This window comes from Bufo gargarizans, chromosome 4 (assembly GCF_014858855.1).
Source record: "Bufo gargarizans isolate SCDJY-AF-19 chromosome 4, ASM1485885v1, whole genome shotgun sequence".
In the NCBI taxonomy this organism is placed as follows: domain Eukaryota; kingdom Metazoa; phylum Chordata; class Amphibia; order Anura; family Bufonidae; genus Bufo; species Bufo gargarizans.
The window spans coordinates 400,015,721-400,031,252 of NC_058083.1; the positions used below are offsets into that span (position 1 = coordinate 400,015,721).

General features: G+C 42.1%; 1 protein-coding gene across 1 annotated transcript in view; it reads left to right on the plus strand.

Annotated features, from left to right (window-relative positions):
- CRIM1 (cysteine rich transmembrane BMP regulator 1) overlaps window positions 1-15,532 on the plus strand; it is a 703,894-nt gene that overhangs the window by 339,395 nt on the left and 348,967 nt on the right. Inside the window, exon 5 of the mRNA XM_044289483.1 lies at window positions 5,754-5,875. Within this exon, the coding sequence (XP_044145418.1) occupies window positions 5,754-5,875 (122 nt within the window). The remainder of the gene's footprint in view (window positions 1-5,753; window positions 5,876-15,532) is intronic.

Here is a 15,532-nt window from a genome sequence, read left to right on the forward strand (position 1 = left end):
CTTAATCCAAGCCCACTTTTGCTTTATTGGGAAGGAGCACAAAGTGAGAAACAGTGTGACAAAGAAAGTTTATTACATCCTGTGACCGCTGAGCTGTGGCGCTGGATCCTGCATGCTCTGAATAGTGTTTTTTGGTTTTTTTCTTACATTCTTACACCCTGTCCAGCCCCTTGCCAAATTTGGTCAAGTCTTAGACAACCCCTTTTAATGATTGGGTAGCACTCCAGAATTACTCTGCTCATCATCAGTTGTTCATTTGCATTGCAGACGTTTTTTTTTTTTAGCCTTAGTGACATTTATAGGACATATATAGACCTTTATACAACACCTGAAGGAACATGCCATGTATTGAGTTACATGGGCTGAATAGTGGACACAACAAATACAGCAGCTTGGGGCCTTATGGTTCCAGCACTACACGACATAATAATGTTTGTGATGCCATTGTGATGGTGGTGATATACAAAATACAGTACATTAGTGTGTGACTTGTAATTGCATATTAAATCTCATTTGTGGCCTCAGATCCACAGAATTTTCATTTAGATTAAGGGTTAATGTTCAGGCACATTATGTCTTCAATTACAGAGTGCAGTCAGTATTGCAATTTACAGTGTGAATAAAATGAAATCCCAGGACTCAGAGTCTGGAGTGTACAAACATTTTAATATAATTTAAATCCATAAAGTTTCCTGAAATTAATTTTAAACCAGTCAGAAAATATGTTTAATTGACATCTCCATTAATTTCATTTGGAAATTAAAAGATAATTGTGATTACCAATTTGCAATGCTAAATAAAGTATAAAGAAATGTATCTTATTTGAGAGCCAATATAATTAAAGGGGTTTTCCAGAATTTTGGTGCTGATGACCTTTCCTCAGGATAGGCCATCAACATCAGATTGGTGGAGATCCAACCCCACACACCTCCCACGATCAGCTGTCTGGGATTTGCTTTGGCAGCAGAAGTAGATGCTGGAACTCCTCAACTCTATCTTTTGGATGTAGTTGGTAACAACTGGGCTTCTCCTGTTCACATCGATGGGCAGGGAAATGGGAAGGATTGTCCTGACAGGGCAGTACTTAAATATTTGTGATTACTGTAGATGCAGAAATTCATGGAACGGCATCCTCTAAATAATATTTAGGCATCGCCCTAAATAATAAATACTGAATGTTGAAATGAAGAACTTACACTATATAACCCATAGCATTAATCCTGTGTTTTTCTTCTAATGAGCAGAAGACAATTTTATTAAAACCACTTTTCAGCCTGAAGGCCGAATGCACACGGCCGTGAGCGGCCCATGGTGACACTGTCTAGATTCCTCCTGAGAGTAGGAGAGCACGGCGTCATTGGTTGCTATGATGCCGTGCGCTTCATGCCGCCGCTGCTCTACAGTAATACACTCTGTTGTGGAATAATTCCTTATTGTGGTGTCGTCAGGCAGTGAGTGCAAGTGGTAGTATTCCAGCATTACTGTCACAATGATCTGAGAGTTTTAGGAGGAAACATGTGTGAGGTCGCAGCAAGGATGGATATGCATATGTATTCCAGTTCTGTCATTCAGAAGCCTGCATCCTCTGTCTGCCGCCCCCGTGTGAAGTGTAGCAATTATGGAAATAGTTATCCTCTAGGTGTCTTCTGCTGCTGCCAGACAGAGAATGATGGAAGAAGTAATGGACTCTCCTATGGATTCCAAGATGTATTCCATGAATAACTGAGAGCCCAAGCAGCACTCTGAACTGAAAAACCTTCTTGCAAAAATTGCATCCTCCTCTTACGGATCCCTGCCATGGCTTACGCTGAAAATTAGTGCATGAGAGCGAGTGCAAGGACAGCAATTGTCACCATAAACTACGCCTTGTACTGTTCATTGGCTCATTCCTGGTGCTCATGGGTCTTCTTACTGTAGGCTTTGAAAGAGCTGAAGTCCCCCAATCCAAGCTCTCCTTTGTCTTTTTACACTCCCATGGTAGCGTGCAGGAGGTACAAGGTATGTGCGCTGTGTATATCGCTTGTATCTCAGCACGCCACTGACTAGCACTGGCAATAGGAGAAAGCCGAGTAGTATTTATGTCACCGGAAAGCACTTCATACTATGTAGGATATATCCCTGAAAGGGTCGGTGCATTCATACATTTCTCGTGTGGGTACTACACTGCATAATGTCCGCACATGGGTTTATTATAGTGTACTGGACTTGCCAACATGAATAATTTAAAGTGTACCACCACAAACCATGTTTATTTTTCATGTTTGAGGTCAACTATTCTGAGATTTTACATTGGAAATGTTCCTTGGAGACAGAGTTATTCGAAGGTTTTCCTGAAAATATGTTTCTACCTGAGTTTATTTGTTCGGTGCACAGTTTATTACATACATGTAACGTCCACACAAATGAGCTTCACCCTCGGGTGGGTCTCTATCTTACCCTTGAGAGCTGCCCAACGTTGCATGTTTCGTGAATAACGTTCCACGTTTATTGACCATTTGAGGTTTGAATGCTGTGGTGATTCCGTCAATTACTACCTTAGGATAGGCAATCGCTATCAAATTGTGCATGGCTGTCTCTCGCCCCCACAATTTGATATTCAAGATGCCTTCATTGTTTACCAGGCGCAGAGCTGCAAAGTGTTTCAAAAAGGAGGGTAATACTCTAGATGATAGCAATATGGCATAAAGCAGATGCATTAAAGGGGCTTTCCGGGCCACAGATATTAAGGACCTGTGCTCTGGATACGTCATCACTATCAGATCAGTCGGGGTACAACACCTTGTACCCTCAACGACCAACTGCTCTGTACGCTGTGTATGGACCATGCCGGGTTCCTGCAGCTCAGTACACGTTCAATTGAATGGGAGCTTAGCTTAAAGAGGACCAGGGATAATAGTAAGTGCAGTGAGATCCCTGGGCGCCGCTGTATATGTCATGATACTTAGTTCACAATGTTTGGACCGATGAAAGGTCCTCTTTAAAGGGGTTATCTCACTTGCAAATAGCATTGATCATGTAGAGAAAGTTAATACAAGGCACTTACTAATGTATTGTGATTGTCCGTATTGCCTCCTTTGCTGGCTTCATTCATTTTTCATCACATTTTACACTGTCCGTATGCTTGGTTATGACCACCCTGCAATTTATCAGTGGTGGTAGTGCTTGCTCACTATAGGAAAAAGTACTGGCCTATGTGCGCTCCCACAGTCCTGATCACCAGAGAGGCCCATCACTTTTTCCTATAGAGTGATGGATTTCAGGGTGGTCGTAAACCATGAAAACGAGCAATGTATAATGTGATGGAAAAATGATTCCAGCCAGAAAAGGAAGCAAAATGGACAATCACAGTACATTAGTAAGTGCCTTGTATAATCTTTCTCTACATGATAACTAGTGTATGCAGCCTCTACTTTTACTCAGTACACTGCTTAACACCTGTGCCACAGCAGCCCAAAACAGTTGATCCGTGGGACCCTCACCCATCTGATATTGATGACTTATTCCAAGGATAGGTTCTTAAGATCTATAGCCAGAGAACCTCTTTAATGCATCTGCTTTACCCTCCTTTCTGAAACACTTAGCACTGACAGTACTTCATGCGACTTTGACTGATCTTCTGTACATATGCATAGGATATCAGGGAAGAAGCTAGGTTCAGGCATATATAGTTTTCCATGATTTGATTTAGTGTTTCCATGTTTAAGGCTTCCAGGACTCATGGAGAGATGGTTGTCAGTGTGTATGTAGGGATTGCTGACAATCACTCGGTGTAGGTGTGAGAACCATATTTCATAGGCTTTCTCAGTGGTTATGTTCACACTAGCACCACTCCTATATATTCCCGTCTATATTGCTGTGTACTCCTATATATACTTTACCCCTCTATATTGCTGTATACCTGTGTACTACTGTATATACCTTTTTAGGTGTATTATATTCAGACAACGCCTGCTTCCCTGCAGGTTGCCCCCAAATATCTGGAATTTGGAGAGCTCCATTAAGACTGTGCTAACATCTTTACATGATGTGAGCACTGACAAATGAAATAGAGAGTAATGTGTGAATACATTTCTTTCAAACTAAGGAGCATAAATTAAGATGTGTGATATCAGAGGAGGTGTAGGCAGGATTATCACTTCTGAACATATGCCATATTTTTGCCATCTGCATGTCTCAGACACTGGTGACATATGTTGGCTGTTGTTTCATCTCTGTTGGAGGTCATTTATATGACTAAAACTGCCCTAAAATCCATCCACCCAGATAACACATAGCTGCCTTTCCAAAATCAACACTGAATTGGGAGGGAAAAAAAGTTGTTTTTGCACTATTTTGTTTTAAAGTGCCCCTGTACTGTAAGAAAAAAAAAGTTGATATGTCATAGCAACATATCAAAGGATTTGATTGTGGTGTGTCTGGGTTCTAAGACCGCCACTGATTGCTAGAACGAGGAGAAAGAAGAGTTCACGTACTGCACTCTTTCTCTTAGCTGTAGGACTGGAGACTCAATAGAAGGTCTTTGCATCTGTCTTCATGTCTGTCTCCTGCAGCAAGAAGAGACAGTGCTCTGTGTGGGCGATTCTTTCTCCTCATAATAGCGACCAGTGAGGGTCTCAGCACTGTTACCCCCACCAACCAAAACCTTTGATATGTCACTATAAGAGAGTTAGGCTAGTTTCACATGTGTTGCACAGCTTTCCCGCAGGCTGTTCTGGCAGAGAAAGAGCCTGCCGGAGTTCTTTGGATCTGGCATTACTGGATAGTGCCACCTGTCCACTGGACCCTATTGACTGTATTGGGATCCGGCGGAGATCTGGCTCTGTCCTGGCACATATGTTGGCATTTAGCCGGACAAAAACTGTTGCACTCAATAGTTTTTGTCCTGCCGATTACCAGCATTCTCTGCCGGAACAGCCTACCGGAGAACCGTGCTGCACATGTGAAGGAAGCCTTACCAGAAGTTTGTTTTTAAGTACAGGTACATTTTAAGTGCCTGTTATGATGTATGCAAAGAACATAAGGAGCCATAGGGGTGGCATATTGGGATGAAACTTTTTTTTGTTTTGATTTTGCTTAGAGTTGTCAGATTTATCATAAGTCGCACAGTAAATTTGGTGCACCTTAAAAAAAAAAGTCTACAAACTCTACTCCACATTTTCTACACCACCCTAGCTTGTGTTTTTTATGCCTTTTCACAGTGATAAATCTGTCTAGAATCTCGTTACTATAAGAAAACACACCTGTTTTTATGCCTTTTTATAGTTTTCAAAAGTGCCAAGGGTGATGTAAAAAAACAAAAAGTTGCAAAATGGCTCAAAATGTGTGACTTTTGTGCTCCGGTTTTATAATGCACAACTTGATACGTTCCCCCCATATGTAAGTACTGACCGTACCAGACATAAGACTCCATAAATGACTTACACGCCTTCTTTAAACAGGGGGATGCTGTAATGATTACTAAGGAGAACACTGGCAAATCTACGGTAATTCTCAAAAGAACATAGCCATATTAATTTCTTCTCAGTAAGGAAAGTGAATAAACCCTATTGATTTTGGCATCCCGTAGTCTACCATTTCTGTGCACGGACTGATAATGCAAGACTTGAACAAGTAATAGACTCTTTTGACATCCGCCAGCACTACCTAATGTACACTGGGGTTCCCCAAAGTGTTTAATTGGTGCTTAATTATTTTTGCAAGACACAATGCAAGCTGTAGCGCTGACACTTTCTCCACCCTTTGCTTATCCACAGATGTGAATGTCTCTCTGGGAACTGCAGCTTCCCTGTATGTGAAGCAGGGTCAATCCCTCGGATAGTCTCGCGGGGTAATGGAACACCTGGGAAGTGCTGTGACATCTTTGAGTGCGTTAACGGTAAGCGGATTTAATCTTTCCTCTTGCATCGATATACAACGGGCAGAAGGGTTGGAGAGCCGACAGTTTTATGGGTCAGCAGAAAAGTTTGCTCAAGACTATGTAACCAAATTAGAAGTTCGAAAAAGAGCACTTCTGCTGGGTTCTTCAACCTTTCTAAAGGTTTGCACGTTGGCTGGGTCTCTTTAATTAACAGTTTAAGTGAAGACCGCAGTTTACATTTCAGCAGTACATCAATGAAAAGAAAGCAGATAAAAAAAATAAAGGACAGGGGAGATACATCAAAGGTGATTTAATGATTTGTGGGAGTGGAGACGTTCATTTATCTGATTTAATCATTCTCCCGTTTGCTGCGCATTTCATTCAAAATGAATTCATTGTTGAGAACACCATTATTTTCCACAGTCCTTTGGTCAAGCTGCAAAACTGTCTTATCTCTTCCCAAATGGGATCAAAAGCTGCAAATAACTTTCATGCATGTAAAGATTTTATGATGTGGTTGAAGTCCAAAGAGGATAAATCCCATCAAAAGAGATCAGCATTATGTGATAGGACACGGGGGCTGATTTCCTAGAGAGGGGCTTATCATGAAAAAAATCAGAGCTGTACATTTGGATAAATGATATTACAGGATACTACAAATAGCTTTAGGTCTAAAGGTGGATAAGATGGGCTGACTGAGCGGCCAATTGTTGGGAAGAAAGCATTCCTTCCCGATAGTCGGCTGCTCGTTCAGTGAAGGAGACCGCTTATTTACATGTCGCCATCTCCTTTACTGTATGAGGAAGGGGGATCGCTATAGCGATCCCTCGTCCTAATACAGAATCATGGCTTCTGAGCAGCAGATCTCTGTTTAGACCAGGGTTCCTCAATTCCAGTCCTCAGGCCCCATCTGCCGGTCATGTTTTCAGGATCTCCTTAGTTTTGATCAGGTGGTATAAGTAGTGGCAGTGCATCACAACTTTTTTCTCAAATAATGACCAGTAGGTGGCCCCGAGGACTGGAGTTGAGGAACACTGGTTTAGACCACACGATCTGCTGCTCAGAAGCCATGATCAGTGTTGCCTGCATGAACGACAGGATCACTCGATGAACAAGCATTCATTGGGTGATTAGCGGCACATTTAGGCGGGCAAATGAATGGGACCTACCATTCGAAGGAACAGCCGTTCCCGATAATGTGGACGATTATTGGTGCGTCTAAATCCATCTTAACTGACACAAGCAGGGAAAGGTCCTGGGACCTATTAGGAATGTGATGCCTAATTTGAACTAATCAGGGAGATCTTCTAAGCTGCGTACAGGCCAGCCTATTATTTGTATAGTTTGGGCTAGAAAATTGATGTAAAAAAAATATTGTTTATAGTTAAATGCAGCTCACAGCTGTCGGTGGCTCCGCGGAAAAAATGGGAGGGAGGGTCAAAAGGGAGGGAGGGTTAAAAATAAGAGGTAAAATTAGTATAAGATGACACGGTGAATTAGTACATTGTTATGTGACGTTAAATTGTAAGACTGTATCTATTTACCCTATGGAAAATAAAAAAAGCATAATAAAAAAAAAAAAGGGAATAATACCGCCATAATACAGCATCTGATGGAATACGAAAAAAATAAATAAAAAAATGCAGCTCACAATTATGAACACTGTACAATTATTAAAACATGCTATATCATCTGATTTTGCGGGAAAAATGTTATGATAGCATCACCTGCTGTTTGTAATAAAAAGCCTTTCTGTGTCCCCCTTCTTAAATGTGCTGAGGTGGACGCACATGCTCAATCTTGCAGCTTATCTAGAGGGATTCCTGGTGGGTAGAGCAGGCTGCTTCTGAAGCTGCACCGTCTTCTCTGCATGTCTGAAGAAATGCCGGGCAAGTGAAAGGGTGTGAAACGACGTCACTGTAATTGCTGAGGTGGAAACAGAAAAGCTGTTTAATAGAGACATTAGGTGGCACGGTTCTAACATTATTCCTAGAATATCAGGTGCAAACTGCAAAGGAAAAAAGGGGGGCAGTCAGCACATCCCAAAGCTCAGGAGCACGTTGCTATGGCTGAGAACAAGACTGTTAAACTAGACATACAATGCAACAGCTCACTGCAAACCAAATAAAGTACAAAATTGCGTCACAGTTGCAAATGCTATACTAATAAGTTAGAGATGCTTGGCAAATCATTTTGTACAAAATTATTTGAGCCCGTCTGCCGCACGTCAAGGCGATCTCTAGTTAGACGGGTTCCTAACACTAAATTCTATCTGTTATGTGCCATGACGGCTATCATATAATTCAGCAAGTGTAGGTTCCACATGCATGCTGGGCCCGCTTTAATTTCTGTCATTTTTTGGTGCTAAAATAGCCTCCATTATATCCTAGGAAAGCAGGTACCAACATGCATGCCGAGCCCACTCCACACCACTCCTGGCGCCAAATGGGCACCAAGGACTGCAATGAGAGTCCAACACTCTCTCCTGGCACCAGATGGCTTCAGTGAGTGAGGGGGAGCAGGCCAGGCTATATACTCACACTAGTTACACCTCCAGTACAAACTGCAAAGGAAAAAGGGGGTCAGTCAGCACAACCCAAAGCGCAAGAGCACGTTGCTATGGCTGAGAACTTTATTTGGTTTGCAGTGAGCTGTTGCATTGTATGTCTAGTTTAATAGAATATCAGGTGATATAAGTATTTTTTCATTATGTAAATGCAACAAAAATGTTTATAATGTTGGGCTGGACATTAATATAACAATTAACTCTTCTTGGTACAGCCCTTTTAATGAGATCCTTACCATGGGTCACTTCTGCCTAAACAGCCAGTGGTAACCGTAAAGGGGTTTTCCCATCTCACACAATAGGGGCATATTGCTAGGATATGCCCCCATTGTCTGATAGGTGCTGGTCCCACCGCTGGGACCAGCATCTAGAATGAGAACTGTGCATGCGCAACCGCCCTCCATTCATTTCTATGGAGCTGCAAAAATAGCCGAGCATTGGCTCGGCTATTGCCGTCCGCCCCATAGAAATAAATGGGAGCATGGGCCGCGCATGTGCCGTGCGCTCCCATTGACTTCTATGGGAGCAGCGCTTGGTGGTAGAGATGGGAAGTTCAGATCTTTTGCATGAATTGGTTTATTTGAATCAGTTCATTCAAATGAACCGGGGGTGATCAATGACAGGGGGGTGATCAATAACAGGGGGTGATCAGGGAGTCTATATGGGTGATCACCCCCCTGTCATTGATCACCCCCCTGTAAGGCTCCATTCAGACGTCCGTATGTGTTTTGCGGATCCGATCCATGTATCTGTGGATCGGTAAAAATCATACGGACGTCTGAATGGAGCCTGACAGGGGGGTGATCAGGGAGTCTATATGGGGTGATCAGGGGTTCATAAGGGGTTAATAAGTGACAGGAGGGGGGGGGTGTAGTGTAGTGTAGTGGTGTTCGGTGGTACTTTACTGAGCTACCTGTGTCCTCTGGTGGTCGATCCAAGCAAAAGGGACCACCAGAGGACCAGGTAGCAGGTATATTAGACGCTGTTATCAAAACAAAAAATATACCTGTTAGGGGTTAAAAAAATCGCATCTCCAGCCTGCCAGCGAACGATCGCCGCTGGCAGGCTGGAGATCCTGTCTCTTACCTTCCGATCCTGTGAACGAGCTCGCCTGTGTGCGCGCGTTCACAGGAAATCTCGCCTCTCGCGAGATGACGCACGGATGCGTCCAGGAGGAATAAATCGACCGCCTCCCGGACGCATCCGTGCGTTCAGCGGTCGAGAGGCGGTTAAAAGGGTTTTCTGAGATTTTTTTAAACTGATGTCCTGTCCTCAGGATAGGTCATCAGTATCTGATTGGTGGGGGTCTGACACCCGGGACTCCAGACAGTCAGCCGTTTTAAGAAGGCACTGGTGCTCCTGTGAGCACCGCTGCCTTCTCCCTACTCACAGAGTACAGTGCCGTACATTGTATAGCAGCTGTGCTTGGTATTGCACTCAGCCTCATTCACTTGAATGGGGCTGAGCTGCTCCTAGGCCACATAAATGATGAACATGACGTCACTGGCCTAGGAAAAGGAGAGAGAAGGCCTTCTCAAATTGCTGATCGGTGAGGATAGGTCATCAGTATTAAAATCCCGAAAAACCTTTTCAAGTCCCACATTAAAGTTGATATCATAGTGTATTCTAAAAACCTGTCACAATGACATTGACACATCTAATCCAGAGTGAGAGGTACGATCAGCTCATTATCAAATCACCTTTGATTGCAATCGCTAAGTATTTATAGACTGTTGATTGTAATTATGGGCTAAACGCTCTAGTAATTATTCGTTCTACTTACCTGTTCACATTCCGGTTGTAAGTCACTTAATCCCAATGTGTCTAAGTAAATAAATATCCTGATGTGATCAGAAAGGTTTTTGAAAAAACAAAGCTCAGTTTCTTGAAATGAGTTTCATTCAGGCCATCAAGTGCACTTGTCACCATGGATTATCATTTTTCTAATTAAACCACTGACCATTAGCACTCTGCATGAAGTCTACCCGTCCTAAGGTTAAATTAACATCTGTGTCAGTTTGGGGCCTCCATGACACATACCATGTAAAATAGAGGAGAAAATAGCCCTTCATGCAGTATACTGCAAGAAAATGTACGAGTGTGTGACGTGTGTGTGTATATATATATATATATATATATATATTTATATATATATATATATATATATATATATATATACACACATATACACCACATTGGAACCCAATGGTTTGTGGATACATGAGTCAAACAGGGGCCATAAAAGTGATGTGAACATAATGTAAGAGTTGTATTACGTACCTCGATGAAGCAGATTATTGTCCGGAGGGACGCGTTCCTCCCCAGCAGTCGCTTGCTCGTTAGCGGACCCCTGCTGTTACACACAGTGATCTCCTCCACAGTATGCTATTGCCATCACTCGTCCCTAATACTGACTGGTTGTTTGCCAGCAGCAGATTATGGTTGCACAACAAGATCTTCTGCTGGCAAACAATGATTTTCAAGCAGTGTTTCCACAAATGCTCGTTACCAATGATTTGGCTGGCGATCGGCAAGTGTAGTACTGGCTTAAGTCTGACCTTGCCTTATCATCTAAAGTAGAAATCACTGTTATGAAACACTAATACATGACAGAGATTTGATAGATATACCTTATAATATGTTTGTATAGTCACTTCTTGGATTGTCTTGCAACAATTCCATGTTTGAACCTGCTTGGATGGTCCCATCTTCCCAGCTGCATATAAACCTCAGTATCTTTCACTAGATTCATTAATAAAATAAACATGTCAAGTCCACTTAGGCTTCACAAATAATATGTGATCATTTTTTCTAGAAATCTGTGCCATTTTGTCAGCTCACTGGACAGAAACTTTTCTTTTTGAATCACTTTTTCATGCATATAATTATCATTTTTATTCATAAAGTCATTTGAGATTGTAGCCTTTATGAAGATGTATAACTAATAATGTAATTTTACAGTCAGTGGCTTCTTAGGTCAACAAGCTACAATTGTAGGACATCTTATTAGAGAATAACAGTTCGCTGTGGTTCATTATGTGTTCAGTATTACTGGTTATTCTCCAAATGAAACTGGCTGAGGGCACAGATACTGTACCTAATTATGATGGTGTGGACAATAGATAACACATCAGCATATGCCTGCCACCATATGGCTTAGCAGATGAAGGTCACCTAAGGACATGAGGAAAAGGGACTTTGCGTGCACCAGTAGACACATTGACCGCTTCATACAGCCTACTGGATGTTGCATCTCTCTGGTGGCCCATTTGAGTTTATTATGAGAACAGTCACCTCTCATTTTTTTCTAGTCTGGGCATCGGAACAAGTCTCCGGGAAATGGAGCCTTACAATGAGAAGCTTTATTGATGATGCAAAGCCTGAAAGCACCGCTTTTCTGTGCCTTGCCCACTATTGTGCTTGGTTGGGTTGATGGACAGGTGCACAGCACCATAATGAATATTCTGAAAATGATTATATAGTTTCCTTGTTTTCATTTGTATCACAATGATCCATTACATTTTCCTTCTATAGTTCCAGTGTCCTCCTTTTATCTAAAACTGAGCAAGAGCTTTTAAATTGACAATTTTTTGGTAGATTGTAGGTCAGTAATGCATTAAATAGAATTTTTTTTATCAGCCCTCATAATTAGTTTTTAATCTGGTCAAAGAGGTCATCTTTTATGCCATGTATACCTGCACGTTTCACAGTTTCTACAGTGGCCCACATTTACTAATGTGTGTGCACTTAGATGTTGTCACAAATTGTACCAAAAATTGGTGCATATTTAGCGCAATTTGAAGGAACTAGTTTTAGAAAAATCCACTGCACCTAGCCCACCAATATTACTTAATGGGTATGGCCTATGAAGCAAGATTGTGCACCTAACGCTGGGTTCAGACCTGAGCGTTCGGAAACGAGCGCTCTGTATGCGCGATTGTACGGGCGTTTACAATCGCGCATACAGAGATTGGCGTTCACACATTGTCGCGCGTTCCCGAATTTCTATGTGCGGGAACGCGCGACAAACGCCCAAAAAAAAGCTCAAGCACTTGTTTGAGCGTCGGGCGTTTTACAGCGCGATCGTACGCGCTGTAAAACGCCCAGGTGAGAACCATTCCCATAGGGAATCATTGGTTCTTGCCTGTTGTGCGTTTTACAGCGCGTAGGAACGCGCTGTAAAACGCTCAGGTGTGAACCCAGCGTAAGGGTACTCTCACTATCGATTTTCTTTTCCAGCATAGAGTTCCGTCCTAGGGGCTCTATACCGGAAAATAAGTGATCAGTTTTACCCTAATGCATTCTGAATGGAGAGTAATCCATTCAGGATGCATCAGGATGTCTTCAGTTCAGTCTTTTTGACTTTTCAGGATAGAGATAATACCGGTTTTATATCCGGTATTGCAATGCATTTTTCTGACTGATCAGGATCCTCAGCAGTCTGAAAAATGCCTGATCAGTCAGAAAAAATGACAGGCAGGCAGTTCACTCAATGGAACTGCATGCAAGTGTGAAAGTGCCCTAAGTTGCACCAGAATTCTAATGTATAATTCTGTCCCAAAGTAAGACAATCAATAGATGATATAAAATTACACAAAAGTGTCTAGCCATGCACACATGTATCATAAATCATGAGCCACTGTGATATAGTTGCATGTCTAGACAAAGTGTTTAAATTTACGTTGTCTACAGGATTAGTTAATATGCCCTAATATGTTCAATAAAAACAGTGTAGACACTTCCATATTATCCATATGTACCACTCCTCCCTTTTCCCAGGTGGCAGATTGCCTCTAGTTTTACAAATGTCTGTTCCCATTTGTCCAGAAATGTCACTACCTTAGGGCTCATGCACACGGCCGTTGCCCGCCATTCCAAGCATTGGGAACCACAATTCGTGGTCTCAAATGCACTGGCAAAATTTGTGCTGTTTCCACAGACAGACTCAGATCCGTGATCCGTGTGCAATGCAAAAAAAATAGAACATGTTCTATTTTTTTGTGATGCGGAGGCACGGAGAGAAACCTCTGCTTCCACGAGGTTCAGTGCCTCCGTTCCGCACCGCACCTTTCGGATTGCAGACCCATTCAAGTTAATGGGTTTGCATCTGTGATGCGGTGCAAAAACATCCGGGGCCCGTATATTGCAGACCCACAGTTTGTGGGCTGCAATAGGGGCCTGGCTGGCACATGTTCATGTGCATGAGCCCTTACAAACATTTCAGAATTGCTGATTTATTTTTCTAAGCGTAGACCTGGGGCTTCTGGATATCTGTGAGTATTTTCTTGTAAAACTAAAAGCATACCTTTCTATATACACTAAGACCCTCATTTTAGAACAGGGGAGAAATTGAAGTTTGTCTCCACATGAAAAGGTAACGGTCCTTGCCTCAGATTAGCACACAGCACTTATCACATTGTCACATTCTGACATATTTTCACCTGCTACAGCAGGTTGTAAGACGAGTGTAGTTGAGAACATTTTTTAGCACTTTTCTAAATGTCCCAATGATAAATAAGGCCAAAATCCAACATGCTCCATAGGAAAGCCCACAAAACAACTGGATTTCAGAAATTGACTTAGCACGCACAAAAAAAATTACATTGACCTGTCGTAGATTATTGAGAAATATGTCTTCCAAGTAAAAAACAGACCAGTCGTAATTTACTCCAGAATAAAAACAAACACCGTTTGATAAATCCGGACCTTTGTGTTTCTGTAAAACATAGCATTCTACACTTTTTGAGGTCCTCAATCTATACTGGGGCCCTCCTCCCAACTACCTGTGACTTCACGTGTACAATAGACATGATACGCATTGTAAGAATCAGATATGTATAATGAGAGGGCGCCAACAAGTGTAGACACAACACTGCACAGCCAGCATGGCATGTGGTCACAGCTGACCTGCATTCTTATGGCACAAATGTGTCTCTTGTTCTGATTTGTTCTTCCTTACCTTGGCTCTTGGTTCAACAGACCCTAAATCAGTGGCAGAAGATGACCAAAAATGTGTGTGTTACTCTGTTGGGATTCGTAACGCAGTGTTTTTCTTTTTTACAAAGTTGGTCTTCTTCTGCCACTCATATAAGAATATCTCAAGTCAAGAACCAATGTGAGGGCCCTATTACACTGCCTAGTATTCTGCCAGGATGAGCGCCGATCATTGATAAACACGTTGATCGGCACTTGATTGTTGTCGACCTTTTAGATGAATGGGGGAGGGAGTTTGCTGCCCCAGCCGTTCTTCCAATGATTACACAGGGAGAAGTGCTGCTAATAATGGTTCCTGCAGCTTTCATCCTTATGAAAGATGCAAATTATATGACAAATGATTGTACTGTACAATTTGCCCAAAATTGTACAGCTTAATAGGCCCTTAACACGCATCTGTGACCACAACACTGCTTTTACCTTATACGATATGGCATCTTATCTAGATCAAGGTCCTCCACCGCTATCTCTCTTATTGCATTAGCAATAGAGTACCGCCCCACTTATTGTCTGTGCTTTCACGAGTCCACTTTAAAGAGATGGATATCCCCCTTTATTAAAGGCAAGTTGCTTGCCCTACTCTTGTTCCGTAAATAATTAGCTTCCTAAATGGATGTTAGAAGTGATGCATTCTAGTGTTCTTTATGAAACACAAATCCATTATCCGTTTTTCTTTCTGTCTCATCAGTGCTTGACAGCTTATACCACATTAATACATCTCCGTGCGTGTATTGTGTATCACCTCTGTCTCCTGGTATCTGAAAAATAAATATAGGTTTTATTTTGCTGCTATTCGCATCACCATTAATTCAGGCACTTAAGCGTCTCCCCATGGCAATTGACGTAAACCGTAATAACTAGCAACGTAGAATTTGCGGTTCTTCAGTGGCAGCGGTTGATCATGATCATCCATTAAAACATACAGGACCTAATGCACAAATAACCGGCTGCGCGTGAAATGTTTTTATACTAACCGATGCATTTTGCAGTTCATTTATCCAAATAACATTCATGACTGGACAGGTATATATTACTAGTAAGACAGTCCAGGCGGCACTAGTAGGAAGTGATACTGACTTTATTTATCTTGTCGTGCGCAATTTTCCTTCCAGTAA